The sequence below is a fragment of the Chrysochloris asiatica genome, unplaced genomic scaffold (genome assembly GCF_000296735.1).
Source record: "Chrysochloris asiatica unplaced genomic scaffold, ChrAsi1.0 scaffold00549, whole genome shotgun sequence".
NCBI classification, from domain to species: domain Eukaryota; kingdom Metazoa; phylum Chordata; class Mammalia; order Afrosoricida; family Chrysochloridae; genus Chrysochloris; species Chrysochloris asiatica.
In genome coordinates, this window is record NW_006409067.1 from 79,364 (window position 1) to 97,890 (window position 18,527).

General features: G+C 36.6%; 1 protein-coding gene across 1 annotated transcript; it reads right to left on the bottom strand.

Moving 5' to 3' along the window:
- Positions 1–14,175: 14,175 nt before the first annotated feature.
- Positions 14,176–15,165, bottom strand: LOC102835196 (olfactory receptor 7G2-like). Its single transcript, XM_006877655.1, has one exon. It carries the CDS (start codon positions 15,163–15,165, stop codon positions 14,176–14,178), a length of 990 nt encoding a protein of 329 aa, XP_006877717.1.
- Positions 15,166–18,527: the final 3,362 nt, after the last annotated feature.

Below are 18,527 nucleotides of genomic sequence, written 5' to 3' on the forward strand. Positions count from 1 at the left end.
AGGTGGCAGCATTGATGGACTCAAGTGTGGCAGCGGTAGTGAGGTTGGCCCAGGATCGGACATTGTTTTGTTCTGCTGTGCATGGGGTCACTATGAGTTGGTTCCGACTCGATGGCACCTGACAACAAAAACAACAACAATTCAAGAGTGTTCTAAGTCTCCTTTTCTCTTGTGTGACTTAGTTCATAAGTTCAGCTGAAACCTGTCCACCCAAAAGACATTTAAAATATTGGTGGCATATCTTCCAGCATCACAGCAACAAGCAAGCCACCAGTCAATAAACTGATAGACTAGTGGTAGAATTGAGAAGGTGATGTCAGTATTTGTGATCTGAGCTCCAATCACTTCAATATATGTAATGATAATACAAATATTATAAAATATAACTGCAGTTGTTAAGTATCCTCAGATAGGCTCCAAATCTTGGTAAGTCTTGACAGGGTTTGCATAGAGTACCTTTGGGTTTTGAATCTTCTGTCTTACATTTAGTAATCCAATGCTTATATTACATTGCTACACCAGGACTTCAAATATACACTTGTGTCAAAAAGCATGGAAATGCCTGTCATTTCCAGAAATAGAACTGAATTAAAAACAAGACTGACTGTTCAGATATCATAGATGGAACTCAGTCATAATGTGGTAAGTGGGCTGAGCAAAAGACATCTTGGAGGACCAAGGAGGAATATTCCAATAGAAAAGTTACCTGATGATTTACTTCTGGATATTTTACCCAACCACAACTTGTCCATGTGTTGGTTCTACTGTAGTAGCTTGTGTGTTGCTATTGTTCTGGTAGTTATGCCCTGGGTATTTTAAATACCAGTAGGGACATCCATAGTGGACAGGTTTCAGCTGAGCTTCCAGATGAAGATAGACTAGAAAGAGGGGATACATAGTATTTCAGAATATTTAATAGCTGGAAAGCTTATGGATAGCAGTGGAACACTCAGCACCAGAATATTTAATATTGAAACATGATGAAGAATGCCAGAATATTGTCAGATAAAGTGCCTGAATTTGAGTCCCTCTGGTTGGAAGGCACTAAGAATGTGACTTGAATGGAGTAAAGCCTTCAAGACCTTTATTGTCTCATGGGGACAACTCAATATGAAGAGAAATAGCTGTAAACATCCATTAATAATCAGAACATGGAAAATATGAAGTACAAATCTAGGAAAATTGGAAATTGTCAAAAGTGAAATGGGACACATAAACATCATTATATCCTAAGCATTTAATGAGCTGAAATGGATTGGTATGGGCCATTTTGAATCTGACAATCACATGGTGTGCTAGGCCTAGAAAGACAAATTGAAGAAGAATGGCATGACATTCATCATCAAAAAGAACATGTCAAGATCTGTCATGATGTACAATGCTGTATGTGATAGGAGAATCTCCATATGCCTATAAGGCGACCAGTTAATAACACTATTGTTCAAATTTACGTACCAACCACATCATTAAAAAATGATGATGAAACTGAAAAATTCTACCAACGTCCTCAGTTTGAAACTGCTCAAACATGCAATCAAAATGTATTGATAATTACTGGTGATTTGAATGCAAAAGTTGGAAACAAAGAGAAAGGTTCAACAGCTGGAAAATATGGCTTAGGTAATAGAAATGATGCTGGAGAGAGCATGATAGAATTTTGTAAGACCAATGACTTCTTCATTGCAAATACTTTTTTTGAACAGAATAAAAGAGGTCTATACACATAGATCACTGCAGATGGGATACTCAGAAATCAAATTGACTACATTTGTGAAAAGCAATGTTGAAAAATCTCCATATAAGTAGTCAAAACAAGGCCAGGGCTGACTGTGGAACAGACCATCAATTGCTCATATGCAAGTTCATAAAGACCATAGCCTCCTCTATGGATTACACCTCAATGTAAAGCAAATAAAAATCCTTACCATTGGACCAATAAACTACATCCATAAAAATGGTGAAAATATTGAAGTTGTCAAACAATTTACTTTGTTCACATCAACAGCAATGCTCATGTAAGCAGCAGTCAAGAAATCAAACAATGTATTGCGTTAGGCAAATCTGCTGCACAAGACCCTTTTAAAGTGTTCAAGAGCAAAGATATCAGTTTGAGGAATAAGGTGCTCTTGACCTAAGCCATGGTATTTCAATGTTGTCAAGTTGGACAATGAGCAAGGAAGACCATAAAAAAACGGATTCACTTGAGTTATGGTGCTGAAGAATACTAAAATTGCAGTGGACTGCCTAAAGATTAAACCAAGCTTTGTTGACGGTTCTACAGACAGAATGCTCCTTAGAAGCCCGGATGTCCAGACTAGTGTCTCATTATCAGGAGGTACCAGTCACTGGAGAAGGATACCATGTTTGGTAAAGTGGAGGGTCAAAGAGAAAGAGGAAGACCTCCAAGAGATGTATTGGCACTGTACCAGTAGCAATTTTCTCAAAGGTTGCCGTGATAGTGACGTTTGTGTAGGACCAGGCAGTGCTTTTTTCTATTGTACCTATCTTCACTATGACTCGGTACAGGTCAATTTCACCTAACAACAACAACAACAGCATCCTCTTTGCAATGTAAGTCTTGATGCATGGAAAAATATTACTACAATAGCCTTATGTTGAACATCTGACTTGTTATTTCATTTTAATAACAGTAAGATTTCACACAATGTCTGCCATAAAGTTATTATTGTTCAGTGCTGGTGAGTCGGTTTTGACTCATCGTGACCCTGTAAAGTGTTTCAAAGGAACTGATGATAGGTTTGAATCACTAAACTTGGGTGAGCTGACCAATGCTGATCTAACAGCACCACACAAGTATGCAATAAAAGCTTATTGCAACAGTGTGTTTCATTTCTTCACACTATCAGTAAGTCTTGTAATGTTTTTGCTCTCATATGTTTGTTTACCTTATTTTAACATCTATCCCATGTTATTTCTAGTCTTTGTTATATTATCAAATAAATTATGTTGGGGTGGTATTGTACAAATCATTAACTTTTTTCTAGAAGCCTTTTTCGTATGATTCCTTTTAACTGAGTTATTGAAACCAACTAATGTGCATTTTATTTTACTCTAAGTCACCTTGTGTTGCCATTCTTCTCACTTTTCTGCACAGAGAATTCTGGTTGAGTAACAGTATAGGAAACTCTTAGAGTATTGACTCGGCAATTAGGCCTCTTATTCAAAGCTTTTTTGTTTCTTCATGCGAGATCAAGGCTTCTCTACTTTGAGGAGGACATGCTGAGTTGAAAACAAAATAGGCTAAAAGTTAAATTAGTAGAACTAGGGAGATGATTTTTCCCACCATTGCAAAAATGCTAAACTATATGTTAGAATCCACTTTGTGAGTTCAGTACCATGTGGGGCAGTGAATACTGGATAAACAAGAGAGTGCCAGGAGAGCCTTATACAATGTTTATCAAAATAATTAGAGGCATCAGGGGATATGTTGTGTTTACACCATTCTTGGAAGAGAGATACCCAAGGTATATTTTAGTACTGTGCTTCCTGCAGTTATGCCCATATTGTTATTGCTCTTAAGGGTCAATGAGTCCATTCTATGACATAGCAACCCTACATAGGTCTTCCAAGGAGTGGCTAGTGATTGTTAACTACTGACCTTGCATTTCAAACTGACTTTGCAGATGAATCTTTACCCTACATCATCACACAAAGACTCCATTAATGTCCATAGAATTTCTAAAAGAGCTTCCTGAAACTTTGGTTTATATAGCAAGTTGTGAACCTCACCTGAGAAGTACTTCTTAGAGTCTCTGAGGAGACATTTGTAGGATGATCATTTCCAATTTATATTTTTGACATTCTGATGTACTAAATTCTGAGACTCATGACTTTCATATAAGAAGACCATGGGAGAACATATTAGAATCTGGAAGATGAAGGGAATTTCCTCAATTTTTCCGTTTAAAATAATATATTCAAATTAGTGTGCAACATACATATCTAGTTTTTAAAGAGTAGTAATATAATTGCAAAACATATATCCATATATATAAGAGCTATACTATTATCATCATCATAGCATCCACTTGAACAGTCTTCCAATCACTTTACATTGTTCTACTCCAATCATAATTATTATCTTGAATTTTGTGTTTTTCGTATCTCTCATATTCCTTTATTAGGTGTATCTTATGAAATTGCAAGGATTTCAGAATTATTTTCTACAATTATGGACAATTTAATAAAATTTAATTGTATCTTTTCATCACCAAGGTAAATGGTATTTCATTTTCGGATAAGTACTGGACTGCTAACCATAACGTCAGTGATTCAACATCACCAGGCACTTTATGGAAACCCTACACAAGATTGCTATGAGTTGGAATCAACTCAATGACACTTAGCAACACTATATTTCTATAATTTGCTAAATACATTTTAATCTCTTTGAGCATGCTAGAATTTTGCTTTTCACTGTGGTAAAATTTACATAGCATACAATATATATAACATAAGATACTACTGTAAGCATTTTAAAGATTGCAACTCAACAGCATTAATACACACACACTGAAGCACAACCACTATCATTACCTGGCTCTAGAACTTTTTTATCAACCAAAAGGAAATCCCAAACTTACTAATCAGTCAATCTTCAATCCTTATTCTACATAGCTCTGGAACCATTTACTTGTTGTCTGTCTCTATGAATTTTCCTAATATAATATACTTCATAATAAAATTTTGCAATATGTGGACTTTTGTGTTTGACTTCACTTATTTAACATAAGTTAAATAAGTGAAGCTCATTATATTATAGCATGTATCAGAACTTCACCAATTTAAACTTAATAATATGCCATTGTATATTTTTTCCACATTTTGCTTATTTATTTATGTTAGTGAGCATTTGAGTTGTTTTCACTTTTTATAAATAATGAAGTTATGAATATTTGTGTTCAAGGTTTTGTGCGAACATATGTTTCATATCTTGGGTATAAACCTAGATGTGGGATTGCCGTGTCAAAGGGTAATTCTGTATTTATTCATTTGTGGAACAACCAGATTATTTTCCCAAAATGTTGCAGTATTTACATTCTTCAAATTCTTTGTAGGACTCCTGGTGTGACATTGTGGGTTAATGCTCCAGACTGCAAAGCCATCGGAACTGCAAACTCACCAGCTGCTCCTTGGAAAACCTATACAGGGTCGCTATGGGTCAGAATCGATTCGATGGCACTTAACAACAAGAATTCTTTGTAAGAAGATGGAAGGAATACACAGAGTCACTGTACCAAAAGGAAATGGTTGATGTCGAACAGTTTCAAGAGGTAGCATACGATCAAGAGCCAATGATATTGAAAAAAAAAGTCCAAAGTGCATTGAAGGAACTGGCAAAGAACAAGGCACCAGGAATTGATGGAATAAAAATTGTAATCTTTCAAGAAAGTGAGGTGGCACAGGAGGCACTCACTCATCTCTACTAAGAAATTTGGAAGAATATCCGGCCAATTGATTGGAAGAGATCCATATTTGTACCCATTCCAAAGAGCAGTGACCCAATGGAATGCAGAAGTAATCAGACAATCTGATATCCCATGTGAGTAAAGTGTTACTAAAAGTAATACAGAAACAGTTTTAAGCATGCCTTGACAGAGAACTTCAAGAGGTTCAAGTTGGATTAAGAAGAGGATGTAGAATGAGTGATATAATTGCTGAAGTCTGATGGATCTTGGTTCAAATCAGAGAATATCAGAAATATGATTACCTATACTTTATTGAGTATGCAAAGGCTTTCAATTGTGTGGATCAGGACAAGCTATGGACAACATTGCAAAGTATGAATATACCTGAACGCTTAATTGTGCTCATGAGGAATCTGTACATGGACCAACAGGCAATTAGTTGTTCAAATAGAACATGGGAACACTGAATGTTTAAAATTAAGAAAAGCGTGTGACAGAGTTGTATTCTTTCATCATACTTATTCAACATGTATGCTGAGTAAATAATCTGAGAAGCTGGGATATATGCAGAAAAATGTGGCATCAGGATTGGAGGAAGACTCATCAACAACCTGAGATATGCAGATAATACAACCTTGCTTGCTGAAAGTAAAGAAGACTTTAAATATTTACTGATGAAGATTGAAGAGCACAGCCTTTGGTATGGATTGCATCTCAATGTCAAGAAAACAAAAATCCTCACCATTGGACCAACAACATTCTTTTCAACAGAGAAAAGATTGAAATTATCAAAGACTTCATTCTTCTTGGATCAATTATCAATACTCATGGAAGCAGCAGTCAAGAAATCAAACAACATATTGCATTAGGCAAATCTGCTGCACAGTCTTTTTTAAAGAGTTAAAGAGCAAAGATGTCAGCTTGAAGATTAAAGTGTGCCTGACCCAAGCCATGGAATTTTCAATAACTTCATATGCATGCAAAAGCTGGACAGTGAGTAAGGAAGACTGTAGAAGAATTGATGCTTTGAGTTATGGTGTTGGAGGAGGATATTGAAAATACCATGGACTGCCAAAAGAACCAACAGATCTGTGTTGGAAGAAGTGCAACCAGAGTGCTCCTTGGAGGCCAAGATGACCAAACTTCGTCTCTCATACTTCGGACATATTGTCAGAAGGGACCAGTCACTGGAGAAGAGTATCATTTTTGGTAGGGTGGAGGATCACAGAAAAAGCGGAAGACCCCAAGTGATATGGATTGGTCAAGTGGCGGCATCAATGCACTCAAGCATAGCAATGATAGTGAGGTTGACCCAGGATCAGGCAGTGTTTCATTCTGCTGTTAATAAGTTCGCTTTGAGTCTGTACCAACTTGATGGCACCTAAAAACAATAATTCTTTGTAACCTTGCCTACACTTGTTGTTTTCAATTATTATTTTAAAAAGTTTTGTAGGTGACTTATGTACTCTTGCTATGACACTGTAGGATAAGAACTTGAGTGTTAATCCCAAGGTTGCCAGTTCAAATCCATCAGTCTCTCATTGGAATCTCTGTTTAGAGTTTTTATGAGTCAGAACTAACTCAACAAGTCAGCAACAACAACGTCACTGGTGAGTTAGGGATTGAAACTTAAGGTAAATAAAATGAAAATACTCACAACTGGGCCAGTAACTATCATAATGATAAATTGAGAAAATACTGAATCTTTCAAAGATATTGATCTTTTGGATCCATAATCAATGCTCATGGAAACAGGAGTCAGAAATCCAATGAAGGACTATTTTAGGCAAATTTGCTTCAAAAGACATCATTAAAACATTTAAGAACAAAGATGTCAGTTTGAAAACTAAGGTGCACCTGACCCAAGCCACTGATTTATCAATTGCCTAATATAAATATGACAAAAATAAGGAAGACCACAGGTTTCTATTCTTTCACCATACTTATTATACCTGCATGCTGAGCAAATAATCCAAGAAGCTGGGTTATATGAAGAAAAATGTGGCGTCAAGATTAGAGAAAGACTCATTAACAACCTGTGATAGCACATGATTCAAACTTGCTTGCTGGAAGTGCAGAGGACTTAAAATACTTACTGATGAAAGTCAAAGATCACAGCTTTCGGTATGGTTTGCATCTCAAGGTAAAGAAAAAAAAAAAATCCTCACCACTGAACCAATAACAACATTCTTATCAATGGAGAAAAGATTGAAGTTTTCAAGGACTTTATTCATCTTGTATCAACTATCAACACTCATGGAAGCAACAATCAAGAAATCAAATGACATATTGCATTAGGCAAATCTGCTGCACAAGACCGTTTAAAAGTGCTGAAGAGAAAAGATATCAGCTTGAGGACTAAGGGGTATGCCTCGCCCAGGCCATGGTATTTTCAATAACCTCATATGCATGTGAAAGCTGGACAGTGAATAAGGAAGACCATAGAAGAATTGATGCTTTTGATTATGATGTTGGGGGAGAATATTGAAAGTACCATGGGCTGCCAAAAGAACAAACAGATCTGTGTTGGAAGAAGTGTAGCCTGAGTGCTCCTTGGAGACCACGATGGCCAGACTTTGTATCACATACTTTGGACATATTGTCAGGAAGGACCAGTTGCTGGAGAAGGACATCATGTTTAGTAAAGTGGAGGGTCAGAGAAAAAGAGAAAGACCGCCCCCTCCCAGCAAGATGGATTGGCAAAATGGCAGCATCAATGGGTTGAAGCGTGCAGCAATTGTGAAGTTGGCCCAGGACTGGGCAATGTTTCATTCTTTTGTGAATAAGATCATTATTGGTTGGTGCCAACTCAATAGCATCTAACAAGAACAACAGAAAAGAAAAATCCTCACCGATAGAGCCATAGTATCATCATGATGAATGAAGAAAAGATTGATGTTGCCAAAGACTTCATTTTGCTGAGATGGATCAACACTCATAGAAGAAAGGCTTCAAGAAACCAAATTGTATTAGGAAAATCTGCTGCACATGTCCTCTTTGAAGGGTTCAAAATCAAAGATGTCAGTGTGAGTACTAAATTGCCCCTGATCCAAGCCCTGGTATTTTCTATAGTTTCATATGCATGTAAAAGTTGGACAATGAATAAGGAATACTGTGGGAAATTTCCTATATTTTAATTATGGTGTTGGAGAAGAACATTGCAGAAACCATGCACTGCCAGAGGAACAAAAAAAAAAACCTGTTGGAAGAAGTACACCCAGAATGCTTATTCAAAGACAAGATTGCTTTGGACATATTATTGGAAGGAACCAGTTACTGGAGAAGGACACTGAGCTTGGTAATGTGTGGTGGTTATGGTTATGTGTTGTGGAGTGGGTTCAGACTCATAGCGACCCTGTACAGGTTTTCTGAGGATGTAAATCTTTATGGGAGTAGAAAGCCTCATCTTTCTCCCCTGGAACTGCTGATAATTTTGAACTGATGACCTTGCGGTTCACAGCCGGATTCATAACCACTACGCTACCAGAGCTCCTTTGGTAAAGTGTTGGGAAAGAAAAAAAGAAGGAGACTCCAACAAGGTGGATTGGCACAGTGGCTGCAACAATGGGCTCAAGATTTGCAGTAAATGTGAAGATGGCCCAGGACTTTTCGGTCTTTTGTTCTATTAAATATATGGTCTTTATGAGTGGGAACAAACTTGAGAGAACCTAACAGCAAATACGCTGGAAGTTGTGTATATTTAATTCTTTACGATGCTGTAAGAAATTACGCCAACTGGGTGAAATAAGACAACAGAAATTTATTCTTTATAATTTTAGAAGCCAAAACTTTAAAATTATGTTTATAGTGCTCCCTCTGGAGAATCTATGGGCAAATCTGTTCTTTGCCTACTGGAGCTTTATGTTATCTTCAGTTTTTTTGAATTATTTTGAATGTGATGCTAATGATATTGTTTAATTACTTCCACATTCTGATGGACCATCTTCCTTTTGAATGGGCAAAATAGGATCTCATCTAGTCAGTTCGCCAGATAGCCGTCTTCTAAATTTTTTGGCATAGACAAGTGAGTGGTGTTAGTGCTACATCATGTTGTTGAAATATTTAAATTTGTAAACCCATACTCTATACAAAATAGAAACATTAAGTAAAAATGGAGGTAATAATAAAATATAAGGCCTAAAATTAAAACATAGAGGCAAATCTTTAGGAACTTGGACTGAAAAAAATAATTTATTTTAAAAGAATGAAGCATCAGTAAATTGAACTTCATCAGCATTGAACAAGTTAGTCCATCCAATTGCATTATGGAAAGAGTGAAAAGGCAGCTCACCCATGGTTAAATATTAACAGATCATACATATGATTGGTGGTGTTTTACCTAAGTTCTGTTGAGTCCTTTCCACCTCATAGCCAACCTTTATAATGGTTCTGAGGTGCGACTGTTGGGTTTGCATGCCGACCCTGTGATTTTTAATCCCTGGCTTGTCCTGTAGTACTACGCCAGGGCTCCACAGAGCTGATATAAATTGAATAGTCTGTGTATATAATGAACTTTCAAAATTCAATAACAAAATATATACTTTATTAAAATATAATAAAAGGTTTTGGAAAGGTATTTTTTAAGATTTACAAATGTCCAATGGGCACTTTAAATGATGCTCAACATAGATTATAATCAAGGAAATGAAACTCAAAACCACAATGAGATGTTACTTCATACCCATTTACATTACAATAATAATAATGATCTATCAATTTGGACTCTGGGGCACCCCATGAGTTATAGTGCAGAAACACTCCATAGAGGTTTTTTGGAAGAGATAACCAGTCCTATCTTTTGCATTGTCATTGGATTGGATTAAACCTTGAAACTTTTGGTTTAGTAGTCATGCAAAAACAGTTTACATCATCTAGAGACCTAATAATAATAATGATAATAACTGAAAATAATGAGTGTTGGTAAGGCTGCAAAAAATGGAAACCTCACAGAGTACTCTGGGAATGTAAAAGAGTATAGCAACTCTGGAAATAATTTGACAATGTCTCCAACAGATAAACACAGGGATTATTTGACATAGCATTTCCACTCAAAGCTATATACCCAATAGACATGAAAACAGATATGCAGCCCCCAAATTTGTATATTTATAATGCTATTTCTCAAATTAGGTAACAAATAAAAACCTCTTAAATGCTTGTAAAGAGAAGAATGGATAAACAAATGTGATAAAACAATGTGATGCCATATTATTAAACTAAAAACGAAAGCAATGGTATATGCTATAATGTAAATGGGCTTTGAAATATTATGCTAAGCCAAAGAACCAGACACAAAAGTTCATATTTTAAACGTTTCTATTTATAAGGAACATCAGATTAGACAAATCTGTAGAGATAAAAAAACACAGTTGGCTATAAGGATTAGAGGAAAAAGGATAGGAGAGTGGCTCATCAACAGGTACAGGCTTTTCTGAAGGGTGCATCTTGAAAATGTTGTGAAGCTAGATACAGGTAAAATATGTACAGCACTGTGAATGTGCTTAATGCCTTTGAGTTGTAACCTTTAGAATATTTACAATTGTAATTTTTATTACATATATTTATCACAGTAAGGAATAACAACAACAAAAATACTTATATTTGTAACAGGTTTTAAAAGAATCAAATTATTTATTATATTGCAGAGAAATATACACTATGGTAATACAAAGATGCAGTTAAAACCTTTGATAGTGACAGAGTTTGTGGGAAAATTATACTCAAATTCTGGCAATTTCATAGAATTCACCTAAGAATATAGCACCAAAGAAATGGTAAATACAGAATTTAAGATAGTAGTTATCTCTGGAAGTGAGATCTATGATGCAATTGGGTGACTGTTCAAGTGGTTGTTATGGTGATGATAATTTTTTACTTCTTAACTTATTGATGGATATATATTGGTCATTACATGACTATTCCTTAAGAACCACAGACACATTTTATTCACAAATTTGTATATGTTATCTTGTCTAGTAGAATTGAGGAAATGTCTTTCATAATTCAGATTCTAAATACATGGTCTTTTAATTGTGTTCTTGTATGGTGCTGTGAGCTAATGCACTGAACTACAAGGGCAGATTGAACCACAAGGTCAGTGATTCAAGTTATCAGCTGCTCCTTGGAAACCTTTTTCCTGGTCACTATGGGTCAGAACCAATTCAATGGCACGCAACAACAACAATGTTGCACTGTCGGTTAATGTGCTAGACTGCAAAGTTTGTTGAACTGCAAGGTCGGTGGTACAAGCTTACCAGGCAGTCCAAGGAAACCCTAAGGTTGTTATGAGTCAGACTCAACACGAACAACAAACTGGCACTGTGGAGTTCTCCTGTGGCTCTGTAGGCTAATGCGCTAGACCAGAATGTCAGTTTGTTACCAGCACCAATAACAATGTGGTGCTGTGGAATAAAAAGCACTAGATTGCAAAGTCAGTTTGAATCATAAGGTCAGTGATTCAAACTCACAGCTTCTACGTGAAAACCCTATACAGGGTTACTACGAGTGGAAGAAGTTGATAACTAGAAAATGCCTTGGGTACCTATTTTCCTGTAGTGGTTCTAAATGAACCTGTGCTGTGAAAAGTCTATCCCCTTTGATGAGCAGAATAAAAGGATCTCTCAGCACTCCCTCATGTCTCCTGAGAGACCCCTATGGTTCTCACACCCATAATCACAGAGAGGATTCTGACTGATGGTCTATTTATTATGTACTTGTGAGAAAGTCATCTTTCTAATCCTGCCTATTAACTTTTTCTCTGTCTTCTTTTACACTCAACTAAATGTAAAGTCCGTGTTTATTGAAAGAGGATTTTTCTCAGAAAGAAAAAATTAAAAGTTGTGAATGAGAGGTCTAAGATGATAGGCAACACCCAGAGACACCAAAGATTCAGTTTATTTTATTCAACCAGCTGTGTCTCTATTGTTGTTGCTGCTAAGAGCTGTCAAGTTGATTCTGACCTATAGCAACCCTCTATAGGGTTTCCAAGGAGCAGCTGGTGAGCTTGAACCACCAACCTTGCAGTTCAAATGATTTTGCAGTCTGACACATTAGCTACAGCGCCACACCAGGAATCCTGTAGTCTCTACCAAAGAAGAGTAAGAAGTACAGCAACAAAATGTGGCTAAGGGGAAAAATAAAACACATGTCCAGTTTTTACAATAAATAAATTAGATGAAATCAAACCAAATAAAGTACCAGGGAAAGATTTCCATATTCTATAATTCCTAACTAATAATCGTTCATTTGACTGTATACCTAAGACAGAAAAAGTCTACGATAGTTGTTAAAATAAAGTAAAGAAAAAATACTTAATGACAAAAACACAAAAAACACATGTGAGTAAAAGAATCGCATGGCTTATAAATATTGGTGAGAAATGGAACATGATGATGCTAGTTGAGTTTTTTTTATTTTTTTTAGTTCATAATATGTGGCTGGAAGTGTTCTATGTGCTTGTAGTAGTTAAGATTGACTTCTAGATAGAATGACACTGCACATGGTCAGATTAAGGGTCATCTAGTAATAATTTTCTATGTATCTGGTTATATTGTTGTTGTTAAGTAGTCAAGTTGGTTCCAACTCATAGTAACACTGTATAGAGTTTCTGAGACTTTAAGTCTTTATAGGATTTACATTAAGGAGACATATATGGATCATTTATTTTTATGAGTGATGAGAGATAATATTAGGTGGGGTTTCTTTGTGTGTGTTTGTTTGGATCATGAAAATCACCACAAGATTGTTTGTTCAAATAGACAAATGTATTGTCTTATAGTTCTTAAAGATGGAAGGCATAAACCAAGGTGTCAGCAGGGGTGTACTATTTTATAAGACTGTGCGAAAATGCATTCAATGGCTTTTACTACATCAGGAAAATATTTGTGGTTTCTAGTATTCCTTGACTAGTGACCAAATACTTCTGTTATTCCCTCTGGTGTTCCAGAGTCATTTGTGTCTTCTACACTATGTTCTGAGAACACATTTGTTTACAATCAAGTCTATCATGATAATCCAAACTTACTCTTCTCTACAAAGACTGCTTTCTCAATGTAAAATTCATCCTTTTTCGTATCAGTGATATTCACAGGTTCCTAATGTTACTGTTCATTGTAGAGAGTTTCCAAGGAGTCACAGGAGGGTGTGAAACATTGACATTGTGTTAGTAGTCCAGTGCTTATCTTACAGTACCAATCCAAGATTCCAAATATAAGGATGTGGAAATTCCATTTGAGGACAACCACTTAAACCACTACAGAAGGCAAAACTTCTAATAACTCCATCAAAAGATATATTAAATTAGGTTCAGGAAAGAGTGTAAATTATCTCTCCTTGGGTAACATGTGTGGTATTACATATGCATGTGTCACAGAAATCTAGAAACAATGACAGAACTGAGTCCAAGGAAAAAGTCAGTTCATATATGACTAATGATGTTTACTGTCCTGTGTCTGATTACTCCCTATGTCTGAAGCTCTTCTATTGAAAGTTCTTCTAATATCTCCTCATATTTTTGAGCATGGTACTGTCTGAGATTTATTTTAGTTATTAACCCTAATGACTTTGGTATTGATGCTGTTATTCAAATATTTAACAACCATTTAAAAGCAATGAGAAAATACTTTTATTCCATTTTGCATGTAATGATATTGAGTGTGGTTGATGCTGATGCTGACATGCACAGAACATTTTCCAGTTATAAGTCTTAATAAATAATGAATTGGAAGAGATGAAAGAATCACTAAACTCAATGTATTCTACCAAATAACTTTTTCAAACTTACCTTTATATCCCTATTCCTCAGACTATAAATAAAAGGATTAATCATTTGAGGGACCACAATGTACATCACTGAAGCTGCTGCTGTCTTCTTGGGGGAGTTTGTAAATGGTGAACTGAAGTACACACCTAAAACTGTCCCATAGAATAAAGAAACAATTGAAAGATGAGACCCACAGGTGGAAAAAGCTTTATACTTTCCTTCAACTGATGCCATTTTCAAAACAGAGGAGATGATGTGAGTGTAAGAGAATATGATGCCAGAGACAGGGATACCACCCAGTATGCAAGACAAAATGTATATCAGGATGTTATTGATGAGGGTACTGGAACAGGCAATTTTAAGGACCAGAGCAAGTTCACAGAAGAATTGAGGAATTTCTAGTTCTGTGCAGAAGGAAAGATGCAAAACCATCAGAGTGTGGAGCAGGGCATTCACCATACTAATGAACCAGGAAAGTAGAATCAGTTGTCCACAGAAGTAGGAGTTCATGATGACTGTGTACCTGAGTGGGTGACAAATGGCTGCATAGCGGTCATAGGCCATTACAGCAAGAAGGAAATTTTCAAAACCAAAAAAAACTGTAACAAAGAAAACCTGGTTGAGGCAGCCTATATATGTGATGGCATTATTCTGTGTCTGGATGTTCACCAGCATCTTTGGGATCGTAGTTGTGCTCAAACAGATATCAGTAAAGGAGAGATTGGAGAGAAAAAAGTACATGGGGTTGTGCAGGTTGGAGTCAGAGCTGACAGCCAGGATTATAAACAGATTCCCGAGGACAGTGACCAGGTACATGATCAGAAACAGGCTAAATATGAGGGGCTGCAGTTCTCGATCCTCTGACATTCCCAGTAGAATGAATTCTGAAATAATTGTTTGGTTCCTGGTTTCTATGTTGTTGATGAATCTAATAGAAAGATGGGGTGACAAAATAATCAAATGTGTGGTCTCCATTTTATCAACACAACAGCACTGAAGACATACATTGTCTTTTAATAAGGTAGAAGAGTGATATAGGGGATGAAAAAGGTGTGTTTTCTCCAAGAATATTATTTGGCTATTTAAAAAAGAAAAAAAAAAAGAAAATTATATAGTTTATTCCCAACACTTATATATTCTCAAAAAATGGTGATGTTAATTTTTCATTTACAGCATGTGATTATGGCTCTTTAAAATGCTTAGAGATTTTTAAAATACAGATAGACTCAGGAAGAAGTTTAATGGCAGTGTGGGTTTCCATGACTCCCCCAGATAGCAGAGCTAGGCTATACAAATGACATAAATATCTACTAACAACTATGAGGGTGAGTAAAAAATAATCCACACTCCAGTTATGTTTAAAATACTATTGACTACACTTTCTTACCTTTCAAGGTCACTACTGTGAAGATCTGAACATGAATATCTGCAAACATAATTCATCATGATAATTCAAGCTTATCTTCAAATGAAAGTAAATGGGTTTTTTAAAAAAATGTTACTACTGATGAGACATGGATTCACCACTATGAGTTTTAGAGTAAATGACAAAGTATAGAATGGAAACACACTTGATTGCCCACCAAGAAAATGTTAAAAAGTCAACCATCACCTGGAAAAACTGATGCTTGCAGTTTTCTGTGACTCTCAAGGGACTGCTGAAAGAACAAACAAATATATGTAGGAAGAAGTACAGCAAGAATACTCCTTAGAAGTCAAGCTTCATCTCTCATACCTCAGACATACTATCAGGATGACCAATCCCATGAGAAAGACAGCATGCTTAGTAAAGTACAGGTTTAGCCAAAAAGGAGACTCCCAACTAAACATATTGGAACAGTGGCAGCAAAAATGGGCTCAAGGGTAGTAACAAATTTGAGGATGGTGCAGGATTGGGCAGTGCTTCATTCTGCTTTTCAAAAGGTTGCTATGAGTTGGTATGACTCAATAGCACCTAACACCGAGTACAACAACAAGGGGCAGTGTTGGAAAGCTGCAGGAAAGGGTTCAACAATAAGAAGTGCTCCTTACAGTGAGATTCTCACTGAAGAGCTGAAGCCTAAACTTCAAATTAAAACAGAGGATTGCTATCCTAGGGCTTTGTGATCTTGCATGACAATACCCATCCTCACACCTCTGTCCATACTGTTGACACTGCAAAAGCCTTCATTTTGAAGTCTTAAACCACCACCCATAGTCCTGATCTTGCTCCATCAGACTTTCACCTGTTTGATCCCATGAAAGCGGCCCTTCAAAGATAAAGATTGACTTCTAATGAAGAAGAGCATTCATGGCTGCAGCTCAGCCTAAAATATCTTAAAATAAGGGAATAGGAAAGCTTGTTGACAGATGTAGAAGGTGTACTAAAAAGAAAGGAGATTATGTAGAAAAATGATACACTTGTCTTTTCTAAAAGTTGACTAAAATAAATTCTACAGCCTGAGTATAAATAAATTTTCACTCAATCTTGTAGATTATAAAATGAACTGAAATACCCTCCTCCACCCTTAACAAGAGAATCTAATAAAAGTCATGTTTGTAAGATTACTTCTAAATAGGAAAATCATTGTTGCAATTGTAGAGACAGTGACAAGACTAGCTGATTAACAGCTCTTTAATATAGTGGCAAATATATAAGGAAACCTAGGAAGAAATTGACAGCCAAAGACAAGTACCATAGGGCACTTAGTTCCATCATTTGTCACATGTACTTTCTTCATATACATCATTCTTCTGTTGTAACTGTAGTAAGAAAAAAAAAAAAATACTGCCTGTTCAAAATATTAACTAGTGGTTTTTGGTTACCTTGCTGACATTTTCTGTGGAATACTCAACCAGGACAGAGGGTCTCAGTGAAGCACAAGGTTTCTGGTAAAAAATTCTCATCTCTTGGAAGAGAGTGTTCTAACTCGTTATAGGGAAATCTCCGAAGTGAGATACCAAAGGCACACTGTTTACAGACTCTTTATCCCTGGAGGCTCAATATCCAAAGTTCCTCATTAGCAAACAGATGCATGACCAATCTGATCATCAGTCCAATTAGTAACCCACTACACCACCAGGCACCAGGAATTGATGGAATAAAAATTGAAATCTTTCAAGAAAGTGAGGCAGCACAGGAGGCACTCACTCATATCTGCCAAGAAATTTGAAAGACCACTATCTGGGCTACTGATTGGAAGACATCCATATTTGTGCCCATTCCAAAGAGAGGTGACCCAATGGAATGTGGAATTCATGAGACAATTTCTTTGATATCCCATGCAAATAAAGTTTTGCTAAAGGTAATACAGAAACGACTACAATTGTACATTGACAGAGAACTTCCAGAGGTCCAAGCCGATTCAAAAGAGACTGTGGAATGAGGGATATCATTGCTGATGTCCTATGGATATTAGCTGAAAGAAGAGACTATCAGAAAGATGTTTACCTGTGCTTTATTGACTATGCAAAGGATTTCTATAGCGTGGATCATGACAAGCTATGGACACCATTGCAAAGTATGAGTATTCTGGAACACTTAATTGTGCTCATGAGGAATCTGTACATGGACCAAGAGACAGTTGTTCGAACAGAACATGGGACCACTGAATGGTTTAAAATTAAGAAATGTGTGCGAGAAGGTTGTATTCCTCCACCATACTTATTATTTAACCCTTTGCTGAGCAAATAATCTGACAAGCTGGATTCTGTGGAGAAAATCATGGCATCAGGTTTGGAGGAAGACTCATTAATAACCTGCAATATGCGGATGATATAACCTTGCTTGCTGAAAGTGAAGAGGACTTTTTAAAAAAGCATTTACTGAGGAAGATCAAAGAGCACAGCCTTCGGTATGGATTACATCTCAATGTCAAGAAAACAAAAATCCTCACCACTGGACCAATAAACAACGTTCTTATTAATGGAGAAAAGAATGAATTTGTCAAGGAATTCTGCTTGGATCAACTATCAACACTCATGGAAGCAGCAGTCAAGAGATCAGACGACGTTGCATTAGGCAAATCTGCTGCACGAGACTTTTTTTTTTTTTTTTAACGCTTGATAGTAAATTATGTGGTAGTTCACATGGGAGGACATCAGCTTCACATTGATCCCCTCACATATCGTTTCCTTGCTATAGTCACAATCCTCTCCATGCATCATCTACCAACCAAAGAGTATACCCCACAGGCCTGCCGCCCTGTCAACCGCACACCACCCCTCTCCCTCTCCAGGTCCAAAGTCTCCAGCCACTCCATCTCCCCAGGTCGTCGTCTCTGCCTGCCCCCCAGTTGTCAGCACACAGCCCCTCTCCCTCTCTGTGTTTAAAGTCCCCAGGTGCTCCATCGCTCCAC